Source organism: Centroberyx affinis, unplaced genomic scaffold, assembly GCF_046629955.1.
Source record: "Centroberyx affinis isolate AG114_WGS23_722 - 3 ecotype Tasmania unplaced genomic scaffold, CSIRO-AGI_Caff_v1 ptg003371l_1, whole genome shotgun sequence".
Taxonomy (NCBI): Eukaryota; Metazoa; Chordata; class Actinopteri; order Beryciformes; family Berycidae; genus Centroberyx; species Centroberyx affinis.
The window spans coordinates 54,706-75,284 of record NW_027281361.1 but is presented as its reverse complement, the minus strand read 5'-3'; the positions used below and the strand labels follow the sequence as shown (position 1 = coordinate 75,284).

The 20,579-nt window shown below is 42.0% G+C and overlaps 1 protein-coding gene across 1 annotated transcript in view; it reads right to left on the bottom strand.

The window, feature by feature from the left end:
* The window catches only part of thsd7ab (thrombospondin, type I, domain containing 7Ab), a 111,445-nt gene that overhangs the window by 41,712 nt on the left and 49,154 nt on the right, over positions 1 to 20,579 (bottom strand). Inside the window, exons 5-11 of the mRNA XM_071538914.1 lie at positions 20,039 to 20,107; positions 15,775 to 15,930; positions 14,637 to 14,840; positions 10,418 to 10,612; positions 9,988 to 10,026; positions 9,647 to 9,682; positions 7,008 to 7,260 (exon numbers count right to left, since the gene is read on the bottom strand). Coding sequence (XP_071395015.1) covers positions 7,008 to 7,260; positions 9,647 to 9,682; positions 9,988 to 10,026; positions 10,418 to 10,612; positions 14,637 to 14,840; positions 15,775 to 15,930; positions 20,039 to 20,107 — 952 coding nt within the window. The remainder of the gene's footprint in view (positions 1 to 7,007; positions 7,261 to 9,646; positions 9,683 to 9,987; positions 10,027 to 10,417; positions 10,613 to 14,636; positions 14,841 to 15,774; positions 15,931 to 20,038; positions 20,108 to 20,579) is intronic.

Sequence of the window (20,579 nt, the reverse complement as noted above, 5' to 3'; positions counted from 1 at the left end):
AGCTTCTTTTTTTAATCTGCCACCAGATCATTCGCTAACAGTTTAAATTCGCCTAGACAGACCAGCTCTTTCAGCTTTAAATAGTTTTGCAGTGAGTTTCATGAAGAGGGAGCAGACAACATGAAGGCAGCTCAGACATTAATGAGGATATGGATACATTTCTGAGATTAATGGGTCAGGATGGGATCAAATGCATCTTTTACCTACACACACAGATCCAAACAGGCGAGCTTGCACAGGCATCACGACATCAGTAGGTGTAGCTTTGTAATATCTTTTATGGAACACTTTAATTGCCATATTACACAAAATTAGATATCTACCTTTTGGGAATAAGTGATTCCTACTCACAAAATTGCTAGCATGAATTAAAAACTTTATCAGCTATTATTATTAGCTATAAAAAGTGTTAGACCTTTTTCCTACAAACTATCAACATTTTAGAAGATGAAACTGTATTTTGGAAATATTGAGTGACTTAAAACATTTTTGGAATAAAAATATCAACTGACAAGGATGGCTGTAGAATTTCTGACCTTCTTGTTACAGGCTGGTCTCTCTAACCATCAGGTTTCCCTGCTGCTCCATAGTGGTAAATGTCTGAGGATGAACTACACTTCAGCGCTTGTGTGACTGCTAGAAAGGACAACATCAATAGAACAATATTCCATTAAGATAAAACACCGGAGTTTGAAAATACGGCTTGGCTTGAGCTTTTGATCCAGGCAGAAGGTGCTCAGCATACCAAACTGCACCTCAGAGAACTAAAGGACCCATTTATTTAGTGCAGCTCGCTTTACCTTAAATTCCACCGTACCAGCCACACACACAACCACACAAACACACACACACACACACGATTTCTGTTTTATTAAAGCTGGGCTAAACAACTACACACGCTGGCAGCTCCAAATGGCAGCGAGAGATACCTGTTTGAAAAATTTGAACTTCAGTACCCAGAAATCATGTAATGTGATGTCAGTAAACTGTGATGCTTCGGCCAATCTGTGACTGCTTTATACCAAAGGATACCAAAGTGACAAGAGAGGCAGAAGATCCAGCATCACTCACTGCTGATTAGAAAACAGTCTGCATTTCACTCTTAAGTTTTGATTCATCACTTCATGTGGGTGGAGAAGTGTCCATACCCAGCACCAGAATTTCATTTGGACAAACAGGGCGAATCTATGGGTTAAGACAACTTTAACTCGTGATTTTTAGTGTATTTGTGTTATCCGTTTTCCGTAAATCCATTTGTAACTAACCTGTTTGTTAAAAATGCTTTATATATATATAGATAAATTTGAGATGACTTGCCTTAAAAACCAGAATCCCCTCTAGCACAGAGAACCATCCGCACTGTTCCCTCTTAGTCTAATTGTATTGTAGCCCCACTAATGATGGGTATTATCCAAATTTAGATGATTAAAATTCAATTACTTTCCAGTTTAGGAAAAACAGGCCACGTTTGCCGGCAGAGCACAAAGCAGCCAGAATACTTACAGCACAATGCATGGCTGGAAGTCTCTGTCCGTGGGGGTGTGAAGGCATCATAATATTGTCATTTATCCATTTTTAATCGTGTATACATTTTGTTATTGTTTTACCATTTTCCTCCTTCTTCTCTTCTGTTGTCATTTTGTCTCTATTATCCAATTCGCTTGTGTCTTTGCCTGCCATCTTGATTTTTTTGTTATTGTTTGTTTGTTTTGAGGAAAATATTTTTTTAACAAGCCTATCGGGGTATTTTATCTCAGCTGCTCACATTTCTATTTTTTTCCTTCTTCTTCTTCTTGTGTCTTATCACTTTACTTGTGTGTTTTATCACTGCGGAGATAAACTAAACTAAAATGAATTAAGCCATCCGGTAATGGCATCTGGTTTTAACTGACTTGCTGGCTCCAGTCAGTGTCGCGATCTCATAATGATCATTAAATGTCATGATTTGTAGCGAGGCAAAGGGATACAACAACATGGCACTGGGAGCTTGTCCCAAAGCACGACATTAAGACGAGCAGCCAGGCTAATGCTTATGTTTCGCTTGCTGCTATTAGCGCTTTGAGTAATCTGTTCAGTGAGAGCCTGTTCAAAAAAACGAGCAGATGGTTGAGCAGAATGAAGAGAAGACATTCAAAGCAAAGAACTGTCAGTAGTTTTAAGAGAATGTACACACAAACACAAGGTCTGGTGGGAAAAGATAAGGCCTAATTAATTTCATTATCGAAATTACGGACAACAAAACAAGAACATCATTTGTTTAATTTAGCATAAAGCAGTGGCAGTTCTTCAAGGACCCTCCAGTTGCGTCTTTGGCCTCTGTCTCGAGGGCTTTGAACTATCTATCACAGTCATAACGCAGGGAGTAAACACAGCGTCCATTAGAAGACATGGAGGAGAGATGATTGACTGGTCTTAATACAGCTCCTGTCGAACAGCATCACTGTGAATCACTCCGTTTCCTTCTTCACAACCTCCACAGCATCAATGTGATTATACAAACACATTTGGTGCCATTCAGCACACAGATTGTCAAAATCAATAAGCAGACGTTGTTGTTTTTTCCCTCACACCACAACACTTTTGTAGATAGGATGATAGCAGCCCAAGCCTGAGGCACTGACATATTTGTCTCAGTTGTGTCTCTCGTCTCTATTGGGCTTTGACAGCGAGCATTTATGTGTGCGTGTGTGTGTCTGTGTGTGTGTGTGCACATGTGTGTGTGTGTGACATGCACCCTGTGAGGTTCACTGCCTCAGGGTGTGTGAGGAAGACAGCTCAGATCCCTCTGTGAGTGAGACGGGGCACATCTGCATATACAGGGCGTGAGGCGGCCATGTTTGTTTGTTCTGCCGGGGTCCCACGGGTGCGCTGATCAAGAATACCTGCCAGTTGGATTGTGCCAGATGAAGACACGCAGGGCAGAAATAACAACCATATCAAGTCACTTCAGAGTGCAGGCTGGGAAATTCTGCCTCCTGGCAACAGTTGGCCTGGAGACCGAGCGCTGCTACTACTGTTTTGGATCTTTACCAGATTGTTTGGTGTTGAACGTGCAAAGCAGGTAAACAGTGGCTTCCTCCACAGGTCGTTTTTGATCCTGGGCCCACATGCCATTGTGGCCTGTCAGTGTAGCTGGACTACTCAAAAAATAGATGATTAACAAGCTATTCGATGTTGTGTGCGTGTGTGTGTGTATGTGCGTGTGTGTGTGTGTGTAAGTCCTGAACTACAGCTAAAACCTTTGATGTGTCCATGGCTAAAATAAAAGCAATGTTCTACACCCAGAAAGCTTCTTTGTGTAGCACATTGCACTGCAGGTTTAAGCCGAAATGCTGGCTTGGAGCCTGTTACTGGATCCCTGCCAGTGACACTGGCCTGAGGAAAATCCACCTTAAAGACTTTAAACAACAACATCTTTGAGAGGCTACAACAGTCAGACTACATACATAAGAACACTATAATGGCCTTAGAGTAAGAGGATATGGACGCTGAGGCATAGCTATATTGTATACAAATGGACTCAGAGGCAGAGAGGCTTCTTCAGCACCATGGACAGAACCACTGGCAGGTGAAGAGAAGCTTTACACATTGGACAGCCTCCTCCTTCAGATTACTGTGGCACATGTTGCCTTCGAGGCAAAGGAAAACTAAGGGTGTGATCACACCTGCAGTTTATTTTCTTTGATGTGAACCACGGTGGAAAATGTTACTTTGTTGCATTTTTGTATTTGGTTTGTTTAGGTTCACGCCGCCCAATTACAAGTGAACCAGAGCTTGTAAACAAAAGTCACATGGACTCACAAGTAGCTTGTTTATTCAACAGAGATTTGGTGACCTGCGTTCCCACAGTGTTAATAGATTTTGGAGGGAGGCAGTTCGCTTGGAAGAGAACTCGAACCTGCATTTTCAGAGAGTAGAGCTCTATTCAGATAGGATTAGTTTAACAAGAGGAGCTGAGGTGATGTAATCATTACCAGAGCACATCCTGTTTTTTCATCAACATAGTAGAGGTCTGGTTTTTCATCAACATAGAGGCACTCAGGGAAATTTATGCCTCTGTCTCTGATCTCAACTTCAGTCCGTTGGCCTACCGAGGCATTAAATATGCCTACACCAATTACAAGTCTTTATATGCGTACATCAGTTAGAAGCAAAAAATGAAGCCAAATAAATAAAAACAAGATCAGACCGCCTAGCCGATCCAATCTCCGTCATTTTCAGAAGGATTTCTCTTATCCTGTGCAAATTCTGTATTGACATTACAGATGTCCTGTGATAATTGCATATCAGAGAAATGGCCTGAAAACTAATTCTGTCTAAATGGGACTTAGGTTGAAGAAGTCAAACAACTCCGGCCATGATTTAAGTGTGTGCCCTTTGGCCTTGACTATATAATATATTTCCCAGCACCTCACACCGACTAAATTGAGGTCAGTAACAATAACCACCTAGTCTAATTACATAGGTGAGTAGGTGCTTGATGGGAGAAGGTGAGTCTGCCTTGGTAAAACAGTTAGGACGGCTCTGGGAGCGGTATTTAAATGATCCCTACCTTTACCATCACTACTCTCCTTTTCTCCTCAAGTATCTCATTTTCTCTCTTCACTCCTCATTAGTGATACTGAGGCACAGTGTTACATTTTGGTCTTTCGCTCTCATGGCAAGCGGCTTTTGATTATGTAAAGTTATTGACCAGCAAAAAAAAAAAGATAATGGAGGCAAATCGACCAGCTGCCGGTTATTCAATGCCATTACCCTTGACCCCTCTAACCCCCCCTCAGTTCCTCATCTCACCACCACACATCCGCTGGACTTGTGCTTTTACTGCCTTGCCAGTGTAGATTGGAAAGAAAATACAAGTGCAGAAAGACATCCTGGACCTCCATCTCTGTCCTGCAAGCTGATAAGCATAGCTCCAGTGTCTGGTGTCTGGTGTCTGGGTCAATTGCTCAAACAGCCACCCTTGAACTGAGCATTAATCTTCATTTTATTATGAGGTGTTCGCCATGAATCACATTTGCCTTGTACACAAGGTGCTCCCACCCTATAAATAATTGATACTCTCCTCACCTATAACCGTGCCTGGGAGGAGTGAGAAAAAGGAAGAATAATAATTTGATGGTCTTGAATTAGACTGAATTATTACCTGGCACTTAGAATTTAAAAAAAGGAACAAATATAACACGAGAAAAGAGATGAATTTGAAGACTGCTGCTAGGTTTTATGTCAAGGACGTTCCATTTTTTAACATTTACTTTTGGGTTTCTTTGCGTAAAATCTGACACATAATTTTAGCTAAATCTACTCATTCATCCTTGAGTCTCGACATAGTCAGTCAAGCATAACTCACACCGGGCTGGAGCTGAACTTCTTGGCAGACTTTAAAGTAAACTGGTACATTCAGAGGGTGCGGTGTGGTCTTCAGAGCTAACCACAAACATCTTGTCTCTCATCTGCCTCGTGATTAAATTGCCTTAAAGTATCAATCCCATTTAATTACTGTCATTATCATCAATGAGAAATTAGGAGGGCCCAAAATGGCAGGGTTAATTAGGCTTTCAGGGACGGAGAGATTATTTATTTATCTGTGGTTGCCTGCGGAGGAGAGATATGGATTGGGAGTTAACTTCACGTAGAGTCTGCTCAGCTTACTTACCGTCTCTGTCAGCTTCCCCTTGTCTTTTTGTCTGACTCACTTTCTCTCTCGCTGTCACCAAAATCGGCATCTCTCTCTCTCATCTCTCTCTCTCTGACTCTATCTTCCTTTCTTTTTTTTTCTGGCTCTCACTCTCACTTACTTACATGGACAGCAATGTGGGCATGTTCAAATACAGTCTAAACATGGACTTTGGCGGTTAATGTTCTTTATCTAAACATCTCACTTAAAGTAATAATCTGCAGCGTTGTCATATGAATTAATGTCCCCTCATTACTCATCCTCATGGGTATCAATATGCACATATCACTGTTTTCAACCATGCGTCAGCAGGTTTTCATCCCAACCAAACACTGCAGCTTTGTTCTTCATGCAGTTCTGTGTGCTACTCCATGATAAAGGCCCCCGCATGGCCAAATGCAGAACTTGTTTTGAATATGTTCTTTTGAACTACCCATGAAATAAAAGCTTTTTACATTTTTGCTTGAAGAACGCTTCGGAACACCTTTGGTTTTCCTCAAACAACAACTCGAAACCGAAGAGCACCTTCAACAAATTCCACACACTTCCACACACGAAATCCCAATGAAAGCACTCTCTATCCTCATTTCTTTGAACTACAGCTGCTGATTTCACTGATTAGATCCCTCTCTTTGGCTGAAGGTGAAATCAGCTGCTGTAGTAGTGATTGAAATGAAAACCTGCATACTCTTGGGCCTTGGTGGCACATGATTGGGAACCACTGCCATAGAAAAGTGAGCAGGTTTTCATTCCAACGAAACATCCTCCAACAATCCTTTATTGTGTCGCTCCCTACTCCTTGGAACAGGCTAAAAAATTATTTAAAACTTAAGACTCTCATCCCAATGAACTAGTTCAAGGCCTTTGTGAGAGGTATGGTATCCATGTCAATAGGACTTCTTGCTTTTTATAGGTTGTTTTCTCTCTGCTCCTCATCTTTGTGACTCTCTCTCTGCTGGATCAGCTGTGTTATTAACTTTAACTCACTGTTTTATTGTTTTTATGACATATCTTAATTGTTCTGTTTTATTTTATTGTCTTTTAGAATGTTTAATTGCTTCTGTTACTGCTCCTTATTTGCTGCCGTCTAGGCCAGGTCTCCCTTGCAAAAAAGATTCTGAATCTCAAGTGGACTTCCTGGATAAATAAAGGTTAAATAAAACAAATAAAAACACTACAGAAGCAGATTTCACTGATTTGCACAACTTGAATCATAAATGCGCTGGTGTGGTGTTGCATGACAACAGGACCAGAGGGAACATTAAGGCCAAGTACACAAGTGTTCAACCGGTATCTAAATAAGCAGAAAACTACAAAAATAATCCCTTACTTCTTGGGCGGCACCTGTCCTACGTTGACCCGGACGCAGATGACCTTGCGGGTCTGCATGCCCGTGGAGCAGGGACCCTGGCCGTCGACGTTGGCACCAACACGGACGGCCACGGAGGTGTTGAGGGCCGAGGCGGAGGGGTCCTCGGTGCAAGGACCCCAGGGCCCGGTCTGCCAGTGGTACACTGTGCAGGCGTGTTCGTTACAGTTCCGCACCTCCTGCAGGGCGCTGCTGTTCGGGCACAGGGCTCCGCCTGGGAACAACAAAACATACAGTAGATTTCAATGTGTCTTACACATGCTTTTCTCAGTGTTTATCTATATATGTGCCTATGAATCTACTGTATCTATTAATCTGTCTTTTTAAAAGGTGCATTTTAAAATCAGCAAATATTTACCACATTACTTTTGAGACATTGGTACAATTAAACAACTGTAAACAAATGTAAACAAATGAGACCATTCCCAAGACGATTGGCAGCCTATACTAGCCTCAGCACTGCATTTTACATTGCGTGCCACTGGGTTGGATTTCAAGGGGATATCTGCTGGATTGCTTTATGGCACAAAGGGATATTGCTTTATGGCACAAAACAGGAAGAGGGTGCTGTTCTTCCAACGCAAACGGAGCTGAAGCTTTCAGAGTTTCTCGCAATGGCAGACGGCAGAAGGAGTGAAATTCTGATGGAAAAAATCACAATCAACATTTTTATCCTCTTCACTAAAGCTAAACAGAAAACAAACACGTGGAGCGATGCCAGGGAGGGGGAGGGGGGATAAGTAGTAACATCCTCTTCACAATTAATTTGACAATAATAAATGCTACAGGAAGCATCTTTAATTCTCATTAAGTCTCATGAACGGTGTACTGCCTGATTTAGATCAATGACCCGTTGTATTTATGCCAATGATACCGCACATGTACTGTTTACAGATCTAACAACCCCCTGGATCTCAGAAATGGAAAGTCTAATACGTCTGAAACGATAAAACTGGGATGGGATCTTGTCATATTAGAAAGGATGTGTGCTTTGTTGACAGGTTTGGTTCCTATATGGTGGCTAGAAGATAAAAATGCCTCGATGATATGGATCTGGGAAACTTAACAGTGTATTTGTAACAAAGTCTGGACCGTATGTTAAGTTTTCTAAGCCCAGCTCTTATCCTGAAGCCATTTTTATTATCTAGTGACTGTATAGAACCCAAATGCCTGTGAGAGCAGTTCAATAGCTTGACGCCCACTGCGAGGTTCCAAGGTTGCCTCCTACTGTGAGTCACGGGTCAGATTTTTAATGCATTACACTCATGTGTAAAACTTCCATCCATCCAATTTATTTTTCTAAACCTCCCTCCCAGTCCCCTCTCTCTCTTTCTCTCGGTCTCATTTTTCTTCTGAGGTGACAGTCAGTCAGTCAGTCAGTCGGTGGGTCGATGGAGTGAGAAAGTCCTCTCTGTGTTTAGAGTAATTGCCAACACTTAGGGCTTTCAGCAGAGATTGAGAGGCATTGCAGGACTGCGAGTCCTCCACACCTGTATTTCCCTGCCTGAGTTGACGGAGAGCCAGCTCCATAATGAGCAGCGGTGTACACACAGCCGGGCCTGAATCACAGACTGCCAACTCAGACAAATCTCACCCTAATGGTAAACGAGAATGACTTCCTTTCTGCTGACTGCTCTATGCCGGCTTAGCAGACTTAACAACGTGGCGATGCTAGCTCCGATGTTAGCATGACATAGCGCCACAAATGAGCCTCGGTTGCTGCTGGAGACTGACCTAGAAAAAGCTGTATGTTGGACAATGTGGAAATACAGTATGAAGCAGCTTTAGACACAGAAAAGACAATTCACATGATGGGGTGACAAAAAGGCAGCGTATATGGTTTACTCATATTTATTCATGTTTGCAGTATAAATTTCAGCAGTTTGCTGACTTGTTCACAACTTCGTCATCCATAATGTATTGGATGATCTCAGAGCCGGAGCAGTTGCCATTTAGCATGCATCTGGAGTTATATCATTCAGCGGGCTGATGGGCGTCCAACAGGTGAGGCATTTCCATTCTAAACCAGAGGAACTTGAGCTGCATAATGTCCCGCCATAATCACCATGATATTTTCAAAATAATCAGTTACGCTAATTAGGTCATTAATTAAGCTAATTAATGCATTAATTAGCAAACATTTCTATGTCAACATACTTGTCTTCACATAACACATGGGCAACATTAATATGAACTACATATCTTGAAGCATTAAGGAGTTATAGTAGTTTCAAGAAAATCCAATTTTCCTCATTAATATGCAAATCTATGCAGCAAGGTGCTCCATAATTTAATTAGATCATCTACTCTATAGGGGGAACCTGCGGTCTTAAGTATTAAGTTTCTATCATGTATTGTTCTTGTGTTATTGTGTTGTGTCTACACACAGACAGACAGCATGATGACATCATGTCCCCATGGTGGTGGGACATCTGTATCATTATACCTACCATTAACTATAAGTTTCTCATGTTAATGCCACAATTTGAAGACTTTTCACACTGGTTGAGAAAGGGTTTTCTACTGTATTCCTTAACCACTCTAATGCTACCACCTAACTAAAAGTACAACTACAACAGTGCTAGTCTAGATATATTTACCAAAAAGTTCTGGAAACTTTGGCACCCGTGAAAGACCTTCGGAAAATATGGATACTGGATATGTTAATGTTGTGGCTGAAAGATATATAAACTCTTACTACCACAAAACAACAAACAGCTAACACAATTAAACTACTTCACACATGGTCAACAAGGCCTGACTGTACTGTAACTGGCTGAATAGGTTCTGAATCAATTATAAGTTACCCTAAGGCTGTAATGATAATGCTCTGCTTTTTAGAAACACAGCTCAAAACAAACTAATACTTTTTATTCTGCTACACGTAGACACATGGCTAGAAGTTAAACAGCTACAAACAAACTTTAATCACAAATGGTACCCTCCATCACTGTGATCCACGCCACTACCATCGCAGTTACTGTGAGGAATCAAACACACATCCAGATAAGACACAGGAAAATGTTCGGTGACATAACAGAAAGAGACAGACAGACACGCAAGCAGACACACACACACACACAGACATTCAAAACAGAGAGAACAAGCATATGCGGAAAAATGATCTTAGAAGCAGATAAAAAGTGAGTGTCAGGCGAGGAGACAGACCGACAGAAATAATCACCAGGACAGATAAGCAGACAGTTTGAGATAAGGACAAACGCACACGCAGACAAGTGTGAAATCCAGACGTTCATTGAGTGACAGCAAAGGACGACTTGAAAGGCCATGACTAAGCCAATATTCAGGCCTAATCTGCATATATTTCCATACGCGATGGTGCAGGCGACCGTCTGCAGGTGGGGACTTACCTTCCCCAGCGTTGTAGGCTAGAATGGAGCGGGTCCTCATCTGTTTGCCCTCAATGGTCTTACTGGAGCAGGTCTGAGAGCAGGTAGACCAGGGCGTCCAGTCACTGAGGACACAGTCCCTCGAGCAAGGCACCTCGCAGCGCACGGGCTCCGGAGCCGGGGAAGACGAACACAGACTTCTGTCCACCTCCTCGCCTGAAGCAAAAGGTGACAAAGTATAACGCGATCAAAGTTGGGAGGGAGGAAAGTTGGACGGAGGACAAGCTGCAGTAGGCAACATTTTTATGTAAAATACTATTTTATCAGCCTAAAGCATCACAAAGTCATCAGAAAGTGGGGACAGAGAAGAGCATCCCATCCCTACTAATTGAGACACTGTAGATTCGCCCTATTTTCCCAAAATGAATCACAATATGTGTTCTTGTGCATTGTTGTGTCCTCCATGATGCGGTTGATGTAATATCTAGCCCAGTGATTCTCAACCTTTCTCATATCAAGGACCCCTAATTTAGTACACATAAGGGCCACGGACCCCCATTTGATACGATTTTGTCTCTCAAACCCAAATCTGAGAATATCTTTATTGTTAGATCTGATTTTGTCCAGAATTCCATGAGTATCTGTAGTGTAGGTAGAGAGATAACAGTGAAACTATGACCAAAATAGTCTTCTACATTCTCTAATTGTGTTAACTTCTTGTAGATGAAATAATGCTGAAGTTTAACAATTCATCAATTTGCTGGGAACCCTCTGGAACCCCCTCAGGGACCCCTGGTGGTCCCTGGACCCCACGTTGTGAACCACTGATCTAGCCAAATGAGGATACATTGGATGGTGACTGACTGACGAGAACTAATGGGAAGCCCCAACATTCATCACACCCAGACAGCGCTATAGTCTCTATAGTACAGAGACGGCTGGATCAGCTGAGAAAATGAACAGCTGTGTGTCTAAATTGATGGAGCATCGTTAAGTACATAGCCCATCTCAAACTATAAAGACGTGCTTGTGTTCTTGAGAAGTTTGTTCTCTCCACGACAACTTGGGAAGAACGTTCTCCAAAAGGACACAAGTATCAATTTGGCATTCTTGGATTTGATAATCATCTCTGGTGTCTGGTGTGCACACTGACGGGAAATCATCTCCGCCTGCAGGAATTGACAAATTGAAACTTAAGAGCTCGCCAACATTAGATCTTTTCCTCTCTCGTCCCTTTGGTATTGTCTGGAATAAAGTGGTCACAGACCGGCTGGTTTGGTAAATATGAGTGTGCTGTGTGCAGTTTGCTGACATAAGTTCAAACAGTTTTCAAACAGTTATCTCTTGTTGACATTTGGAGTCGCCAATGTGCAAAGTTGCCTTTAGCTAAACAGCTGAATTTGTTATCAGTAGAGGAGACAGTATAGGACTGGTGTGGTAACCATTACTGGGTGAAACATCATTTGCTAATGTTTCATCAAAGACTATGTATGAATCTAGGAAGGCATCAAAAATCTTCACAGTATGCCCTGCCAACAGCCTGTTCACCAGTGAGACTAATAATGTCTGATATTGCTGGGTTTATCCAATATTCCTGGACTTATCTAAGATATGTCTCCCTACAGAAATGTCCCAAGACATTTCACTCGTGTTTTTCACTCTGGCATGGCAGTTGATTAAATGTTTGGTCAGGCTGTAGTCTAAAAGAAGATTTTTATGGATTATCTTTAGAATATTCATACTGATGCACTCTTAACTCTGGTCTATCTACATACTACATTATCACTGAACATGGAAAGAGTAGATTCACATGGGATTCCCACGTTTTTACACTTTAGGCCATGCATTATTAATGAGCTCCTAGCATCAGCCATAAGTGGATTATATTAACCCACATACTGTATCCATCTATGCTCTTAACTCCTTCACGTGCCACGATGAACCAAACAGAAAATATTTTCCCTCTGAGCACTGCAAACACCCAGGACACTGTAAACCTTTCGATGGTTGATTTTGCAATTTCAGGCAGAGGAGAATCGTTTGAGCTTCAAAAGTCGGCGTGGGCCTGACTTTGCATTAAGATGTCACTTTGACGGATATGCAGTGAACCAGTCATGACTGAACTGAGAAGGCATGAAAATAGGAAGCGACAAGGGACCCCAGCAGTTTTCAGGCTAGGACAGAGAAAACATGAATGAACAGAACACCAACTATGAGAGCAAAACCTCCATGCTCACTGTACAGAGAAGAAACAGCTCTCCGCCTAAATGGGCAGGCAGTCAGCACGGGGAATATCAATAGCCAGTTTCAATAACATTTGTATCGACCTTCGCCTGTTGTCTGGGGCCCGGCTGTGTGGCCTTTTCTTTTATGATTGGGACACACTCGAAGGAAATATACAGCCTGCATTGGAGTGAAAAATCTCTGAGGCGAAAAGTAGAGCGAAAATCCAAACAGAACAAATCAATTTTCATCAGACGAGGGAGTGAAGGTGGGGGAGATCAATCAAACAAAGTCAGGGGAGAAAGAACAGCGCAGAGTTTCTGTTACTCCTGCGGTACGGGGGAAGTATCCTCTGGACCAACATCACTGAATATCTGCAGTTGATGTATGCTGTCTGATTTGGGGGGGGGGGGGAGGTAAGATGGCCGTGTTAAGTTCTCTAGGAGGGAATACATGAAAAAAAGTCACTGCATTTGATCATGACACGAAGATTTATTAAATACATTTGGAAGTGAATGAGATTCCCACAGCTGCAGCATGTTGTACCTTTAGATGCTGAAAAAATATATCCACAGCATGCCAGCTGGGGAAAAACGGCTGTGTAAAAATCGATAACACGTATTTTGTCCATCCTTTGTCCACAGCCTGAAGGCGATAGGCAGGCAAGCAGCATCAGATAGCATCTCTGCACCGCCACTCCTTATATTAAAGATTTACAGTAATAAAGAGTAGCAGTAAAAATCAGGAGCAGCAAAGGGCAGGGGAGGCTCCAGGACCCAGGGCCACGGAGGATTGATTTGATTTAGTGTGAGTAAGATTTAATTGTGCGTGCAAAGAGGAAGAGTGGAATGAGAGAGAGAGAGGTGGCAATGCATGGCAATGCTAAATCAAGCAAGCGTTCAAGTGGGAGAGAAGTAAAGAGAGGGAGAAAGGGATGGAATGGGAGGGGAGGAGGAGAGGGAAAGAGGGATGGAGGCATTGGAGTCTAGAGGGAACTCCTTGCAAACTTGATGAATGGTGCAGGTTGGCTAACTGGGAGTCTCGTCATGGAAATCTCCTCACATACAGTACTACAGTCAGAGGGTCGGCGCAGAGGTGACCTTCAACAATATAGGATTTTTGACACCAGGTGAGACCTGCACTTCCTCACCGCCAGTGGAGGAGGGCCAACAGGACAATGCATTTCAGAGAGGGATAAGTGGCAAGTAGGAATGGGCTCGATATTATCAATCTTTACTGTAGCACATTAGAATGGTGGGCTTGCTACTAGTGCATGTCTATTCCTGTACCAAATACTGTCTCCACAAAAAGAATATGTATAATTTCAACAAGAACAAAACATGTGTTAGTACTGGGATTTGTAAACACAAAACTTGATACTTTTTAATCAGAGATTCAACACTGCTTGACACCCACAACATAGAAGTTAACATGAGTGCAGTGCAGAGACTTCATTACATATTGCTCCTGATTAGAGCTGGGTGATATGGTTGAAATCAATATCATGATAATCATAAGGATTTCTCTCGATATCAATATATATCACGATATGGTTCATGTATGCAAAATCACGTTAAATAATCAAATGAATGTGCATCTCATTGAACCGAATGGTAATGTTAGTTGCGATGTCGAACAAAACAGAAATATTCAAATGATATTCCTACCATACCTCATTTTATCAGAGTTTTTAAGTAAAATTTGCTTGTCATCCTCAAGTTAGACAGCAGAAATGTGTGTCACGATATCAAAATATCTTCATATCATCACGATATGATTTCACTGAAAGACGATAAACGATAATATTGAATTATCGCCCAGCCCTACTCCTGATCACCAGTTTGATTTCGCTGGACACACTGCTCTCGCTGTCGGTAAGGACAAGTAATTAATCCTGAACAACCACGCCACAACTATATTGTCAACCTCTGGGAAACACTGAAATTGCAGTAATATGGTGCAATTTGATCTAATCTTTTATCTGTTACAACAATGCAGTTGAATTCTTCCTTCTCACCATTGCTGTTGACACACTGGACCTGTGCGATCTGCGTTCCGGGGCCACATGTCTTCTCGTCGTCAGGGATACACTGGTCCAGGCCGACCAGCCGCCAGTCGTAGCAGCTGGGCTCGTCACACGGCACCGCCTCCACCAGGTGGGGGCAGTTTCCTGGCCCTCCGGTCGGCTCGTTGGTGATCTGTCGTTTCCTCAGTTTGAAACCTGCAGTAGGGCAAAGAGTACGCATCAGGAAGAGTCATCTGGAGTTATAGACCCTTGGAAAATTGGTAGTTCTACTGCCCCAGGGTCCATGATATGGACACTCATCAACAAAATATTGTTGTGATGCATATTCATGTTTAGTAGTTACCTCCGCCAAGGAGGTTATGTTTTCGGTGCCGTTTGTTTGTTTGTTTGTTTGTCTCTTTGTTTGTCTGTTAGCAGGATTACGGAAAAACTACTGGCCCGATTTTCATGGAACTTTGTGGAAGGGTGTAGCATGGGCCAAGGAAGAACCCATTACATTTTGGAGCGGATCAGGATCCGACTCACGAACAAACAATAACAGCACGAACCTTGGCAGTTTGTAATTTTATTTGGTTGTTTGTTTGGTGTGTGGTTTGATTATTTCCTAGATCCCATACTGTGTTGGTTTTCTCTGCCTCTGCGATGTATTCCTAATCATGGTTTTCAACATTTGTGTCCGATAGTCTTATCCAGATTGTTTTTTGTTTGTTTTGTTTAGTTTCTTTCGATTGCTTTATTTTCTATTTTTTTGTCCCCCTTTCCCCTTACCCTTCGAGGGGTTCTTTTGCCCTCTTGCCAGGCCATCAGATAAGAATTTGTTCTTAATTGACTTGCCTGGTTAAATAAAGGTTAAATAAATACAAAATAGTATGTTTTGGTATGGTGACACAGACCAAATCACCAAATCAAAGCCCACTCTGACCTGTAGGGCTGCTCCCAGTCATGACTACTTATGAGAATATCAGAAAACCCTGCAGACCCAGCTGAGGTCCCCACCTGGACCTGGCTGGAGTCTGCAAGTTGGAAATCTTGCCCCTGCACATCTTGGTCTAATGTGGAGTGATAGTGACTACCAATCGTCTCAACCATGGTTTCATTGTTTTAGTTTAGGGTTTTTCGTTGTTCGTACCTTTCTTTCCAGCCTGGTCATCACAGTTCTCGAAGGTGCACGGTCCCCAGGCCCCCCATGGTGACACCTCACACTCAATGGGACAGGGGATTTGGCACAGCTGGGACCTGTTGGGGATGGGACCCTCACACAGCTTGTTCTCCACTGGGCGGGATGCTAGGAGGATGAGTAAAAGGGAACTTAAAATGCATTTGGGAAGCAACAGATGAAGTGAATTTGTTTTTTCTTTTACATTATCCTTGGTTGTCTTGTGGAATATTTATCGGTCTTGCAATAGACTGTAAAACAAGAATACTATAGAATGAGTTATTGTTTTTGCTTTTATTTACTTTTATTTCTGGCATGAAATCTCTAAAGAGAGCAGATGAAAACTACAGTAAAAAACAAGTGCCTGTGAAGTACTGCCATATCTTTCAACTATTTTCCCTTTGTTTTGTTTATCCCCTCCCTGTTAGCATGTCAGAATGATAAATTAGCAGTGATTATCCCATTCAGCGCCTCGCTAGCAACATAAAACAATGTGGAACCCTGCCCACTGACTCTCGACGGAGACGCGAGAAAGGATGCATTAATACTACGCTAAAGGTGTGAGAGAACAATGACAGTGTCTTGGCTCATGCATATTCCATGAGGTGCAATTTGGCGTCAAAATTCCCCGGTCGTGCCATTTCGCATTTAGAAAGCCCTATCCATGACGCAACCGGTATGTGCAAGCCTGTCTGAACTCCCACCGAGGAACTTTGTAGAAAAAACAAAGGACAGGTGCTATCATCATGCAGGGGACTAAGTGAAGACAACTGGGCAGAATGCCTGCTGAAACGCAACGCAGTAAATGAAGTTGATGTATGGAGTTTCTCAAGGTGTTGCGTTTATGTGTTTATGCACGCACGTACATATGTGCGTCTGGTGCGCTAGCGTGTTGCGTGTGGTTTCGAAAACTGTCACTTCAAAGCTGTGTTATCTTCCGGAGCCGTGCTTGCAGGTTGTCCTTGTTGATAAGAATGGGTCCTGCTCACTCAGCAGATGGTTTCAGCCCCCTACCTGGGGCTCAACACTCTAATTGACACTTCTGAGCCGCTGTTTATTGATACAGACACACATACAGAGCGTGTGCGGGCAAACACCCACGCACAGGTGCATATGGATGGGTTTTCAGTCAAAATGCTATACTGTGTACACCCAGTTTAGAAAAAAAAGAACATTGCCTAATATTTATCGTTCAGTATTTGATAAATAAAATTGATTATATAAACTCAATGTTATCATTTTGTAAGCAAAAGTCTATAGTTACCCAATAGGTTTAATCTATGTTGTTTTTTTTATAATAATAATAATAATAACTTTATTTATATAGCACCTTTAAAAACAGAGTTTACAAAGTGTTTTGACAGACAAAATAAAAGCAGAATACTCAAATTATGAATTTAAAAGGTAATAAAACAATAATAAACAGGGATCGTAGGATGAAAAACAAAATAAACAGTAAAATAGAATAAAAGTAAGATAGAATTAAGACAGAGTTAAGATAAAAGACGTAAAAAGACAATAGAAAGATGATAAAAAGCCGATAAAAAGCAGATAAAGAGATAATAAAAATATAATTAAATAAAATAAATAATAAATAAATAAAAGATAAAAAGACGATAAAAAGACGGCATCACATAAAAGCAAGTCTATATCAAGTCTATAAGTTTATTTATATCAACAGTTTGTAGAGATCTACCATTTGAAAAATATAACACCTACGCTGACAAAATATTGGCATGAAAGCATAACTCCCTGGTGATTAATACATTAAGTTATTAGCTATGTTGTACAATATATGTATGTAGAAAATAGTAACATATCAAAGGCTGTAATTGTTTCCAAATATTGCGCGATGAATATCATGTAAAATCATGTACTTTTTTTTTTTTCCTCAAAGGGATATTAACGTTTTGGAATTAGTTAATTCTTTAAGAGTAGGTGTCTTATTTTTTATTTATTTTATTTTTTTTGGAACAATGGATCTCATCTCATTCCTGAATGAAACCCACGTGCTCACATGTGTGTGCACTCCCACAAGCTTCATCCACACACACATCCCCATGGTATGATCCAATGGTTGCATCAACTGTTGCAACACATTACAGACAAATTCCACATAAGTCGCCCCCCACCCCCTGCCTTGGAGAGGGAATTCCCTGTATAGATTGTAATTTCTCCCCGCACATCTCTCTGTCTAATCTTCCTGTCGTCTCCTATAATCAACTCCTGACACATCAGAGCTCCTTCAACACCTGTTAAGCAGACTTCAGTTTCATTTTAATTTGACTCGATTAAAGAGTCATGAAAGACTGATTGGTACCATCTGTTGTTATATCTGGTATTCTGCATATTACAAGTTTTGCTCCTGATTAGGGAAATCCACCATTTGTAAAAACTGACACCTAGTCTGAGGACATTAGTGGTGGGATGAAAGTAAAAAAAAACATTCAACTTCTTAGCTATTTTAAGACGTTCCCATACAGAGGATGAGGACGGATTCATCTTCAGTTTTCAACTATTGAGTGACAAAATTTCAAGAAAGCTTTTTTTATTCCTCTAAAAACGGATGTTTAGCGTTTAGGAATGAATCTCTTCACATGTTCAACCTGAGTCACTTTATTTCCTGTATTCCAACTGTTCCTACAAGACGTCTAAGAGCTTAAAGTCTCATATAGTCAGGAGAGCTGAATCATAATTCCCTCAGAACTGTACAGGGGAAGGAAAGTGGGGCTTTTGAAATGCAAAATGGCTAATTCCTCTTACAAATATACTGAAAGTCAAATACTGAGTTCGCTGAGCCAGTGGTAATCCACGTCTCATTGGAGAACTACACTGACTTCAATCTCTCCACATCAATCCATTTGTGAATACAACACTGAGGACCAACAGAGTATTGGTCTTTGTGTGATAAAGGAAAAAAAAAAGTCTTCTTCTATACTTTGCCTCTCCATTAGGCCATTTTACAGCGTCTGTTCTCCAGTGTGTTCGTTTTCGCTATTGTACTGAATTGACAACAGCGAAAAAAAATCCCTCATGCGAATGTAGCTTACTGTCTGCTATGGTAGAAAACATCTCACACACGCTATCCGTATTCCGTTTGAGGGGGAACAAAGTTATTTTTACTGTGCCTTCAAAGCCTCAACTGCTCTGCCCAGCTTTTTTCTAGGAGAATACAGCACTTTGTTGTAGTATGACTTGTCCTTTTTTTTTTTGGATTAGGCATACAAGACTCTGAAACTGTTTGTGCTTGCAACTTTGTTGAAAACACATGTTTGTCTGACTTGTGTGCAGAGCATGTCTTATAAATCCACCGCACTGCAGCAGTGGGGAGAACCTGCAATAAACTGTTGTTATAATCAATATGTGAAAGATTTCCTTCAGAGGTTAATTTGTTGTTTCTTTTAGGTCCGTTGTTATGTGCAAAAAGGTGCAAGAAGAGGAGAGGAGAGCAGAGGAGAGAGGAGGAGAGCAGAAGAGAAGAGAGGAGAGGAGAGGAGAGGAGAGGAGAGCAGAGGAGAGGAGAGGAGAGGAGAGGAGAGGAGAGGAGAGGAGAGGAGAAGAGAAGAGAAGAGAGGAGAGCAGAGGAGAGGAGAGGAGAGAGGAGGAGAGCAGAAGAGAAGAGAGGAGAGGAGAGGAGAAGAGAAGAGAAGAGAGGAGAGAGGAGGAGAGGAGAGGAGAGGAGAAGAGAAGAGAGGAGAGCAGAGGAGAGGAGAGGAGAGAGGAGGAGAGCAGAAGAGAAGAGAGGAGAGGAGAGGAGAGCAGAGGAGAGGAGAGAGGAGGAGAGGAGAAGAGAGGAGAGGAGAAGAGAAGAGAGCAGAGGAGAAGAGAGAAGAGAAGAGAAGAGAAGAGAAGAGAAGAGAAGAGAAGAGAAGAGAAGAGAAGAGAAGAGAAGAGAAAAGGGGAGAGGAGAGGAGGGTAGAGGAGATAAGAGAACAGAAGAGAAGAGAAGAGAAGAGAAGAGAAGAGAAGAGAAGAGAAGAGAAGAGAAGAGGGGAGGAGAAGACAGGATCGGAATGGAAAGGAAATGAAAGGAAGGGAAGGGAAGGGAAGGGAAGGGAAGGAAAGGAAAGGGAAGGGAAGGGAGGGGAAGGGAAAAGACAGAATAAAAGATAGGTAATGGTGAGAAGGGAAAAACAAAGGGGAAAGGAGAGGAACACACTACTTAGTAATCTACCGGGAGGCAGAGAGCGGTGGGGGAGGCTTGGGTTTAGCAATCAGCTCGACTAAAAGCACCTACCTGTAATCTGGAAGGTGATGGAGAGGAGAGGGGGAACACTAGGCTTCTGCGGTCTTTGGGTCTGACCCGCTGCAATTACAGGAGAGATAGCGCTATTAGCTACGCACACACCAGGGAGATGGAGGCACTATCAAACAAACACAGAGAACGGGGAAACGGCACACTAGAGACAAACAGAGACTAATGCAAAAGTAACAACCACTGGCTGTACCAAACAGCGGCACTGCAGAGGCACAGAGCCTCCAAACCCGGCCCTGTTGAAAAGTAAATACTTTAAGGGTAGAATCACAGCTGCGGTTCGTTTGCTTTGGTCTGAACCACAGTGGAAATGTTAACTTTGGTGTATTTTTGTTTCTGGTTTGTGTTCGTCCGGCCAGGTTAGGGAATTTGAATAAACTGCTCCAAACATACTTGGTGTGAAAGCACCCATAAAGGACTGCACCGACTTTTTGGTGGTTTTAGCCTGTTGGTCGCCTTACCCAATATGTAAGAGGATGTAGAGGATTGCAACTAAAATCATAACTTTGTCTGTTGTGCATGC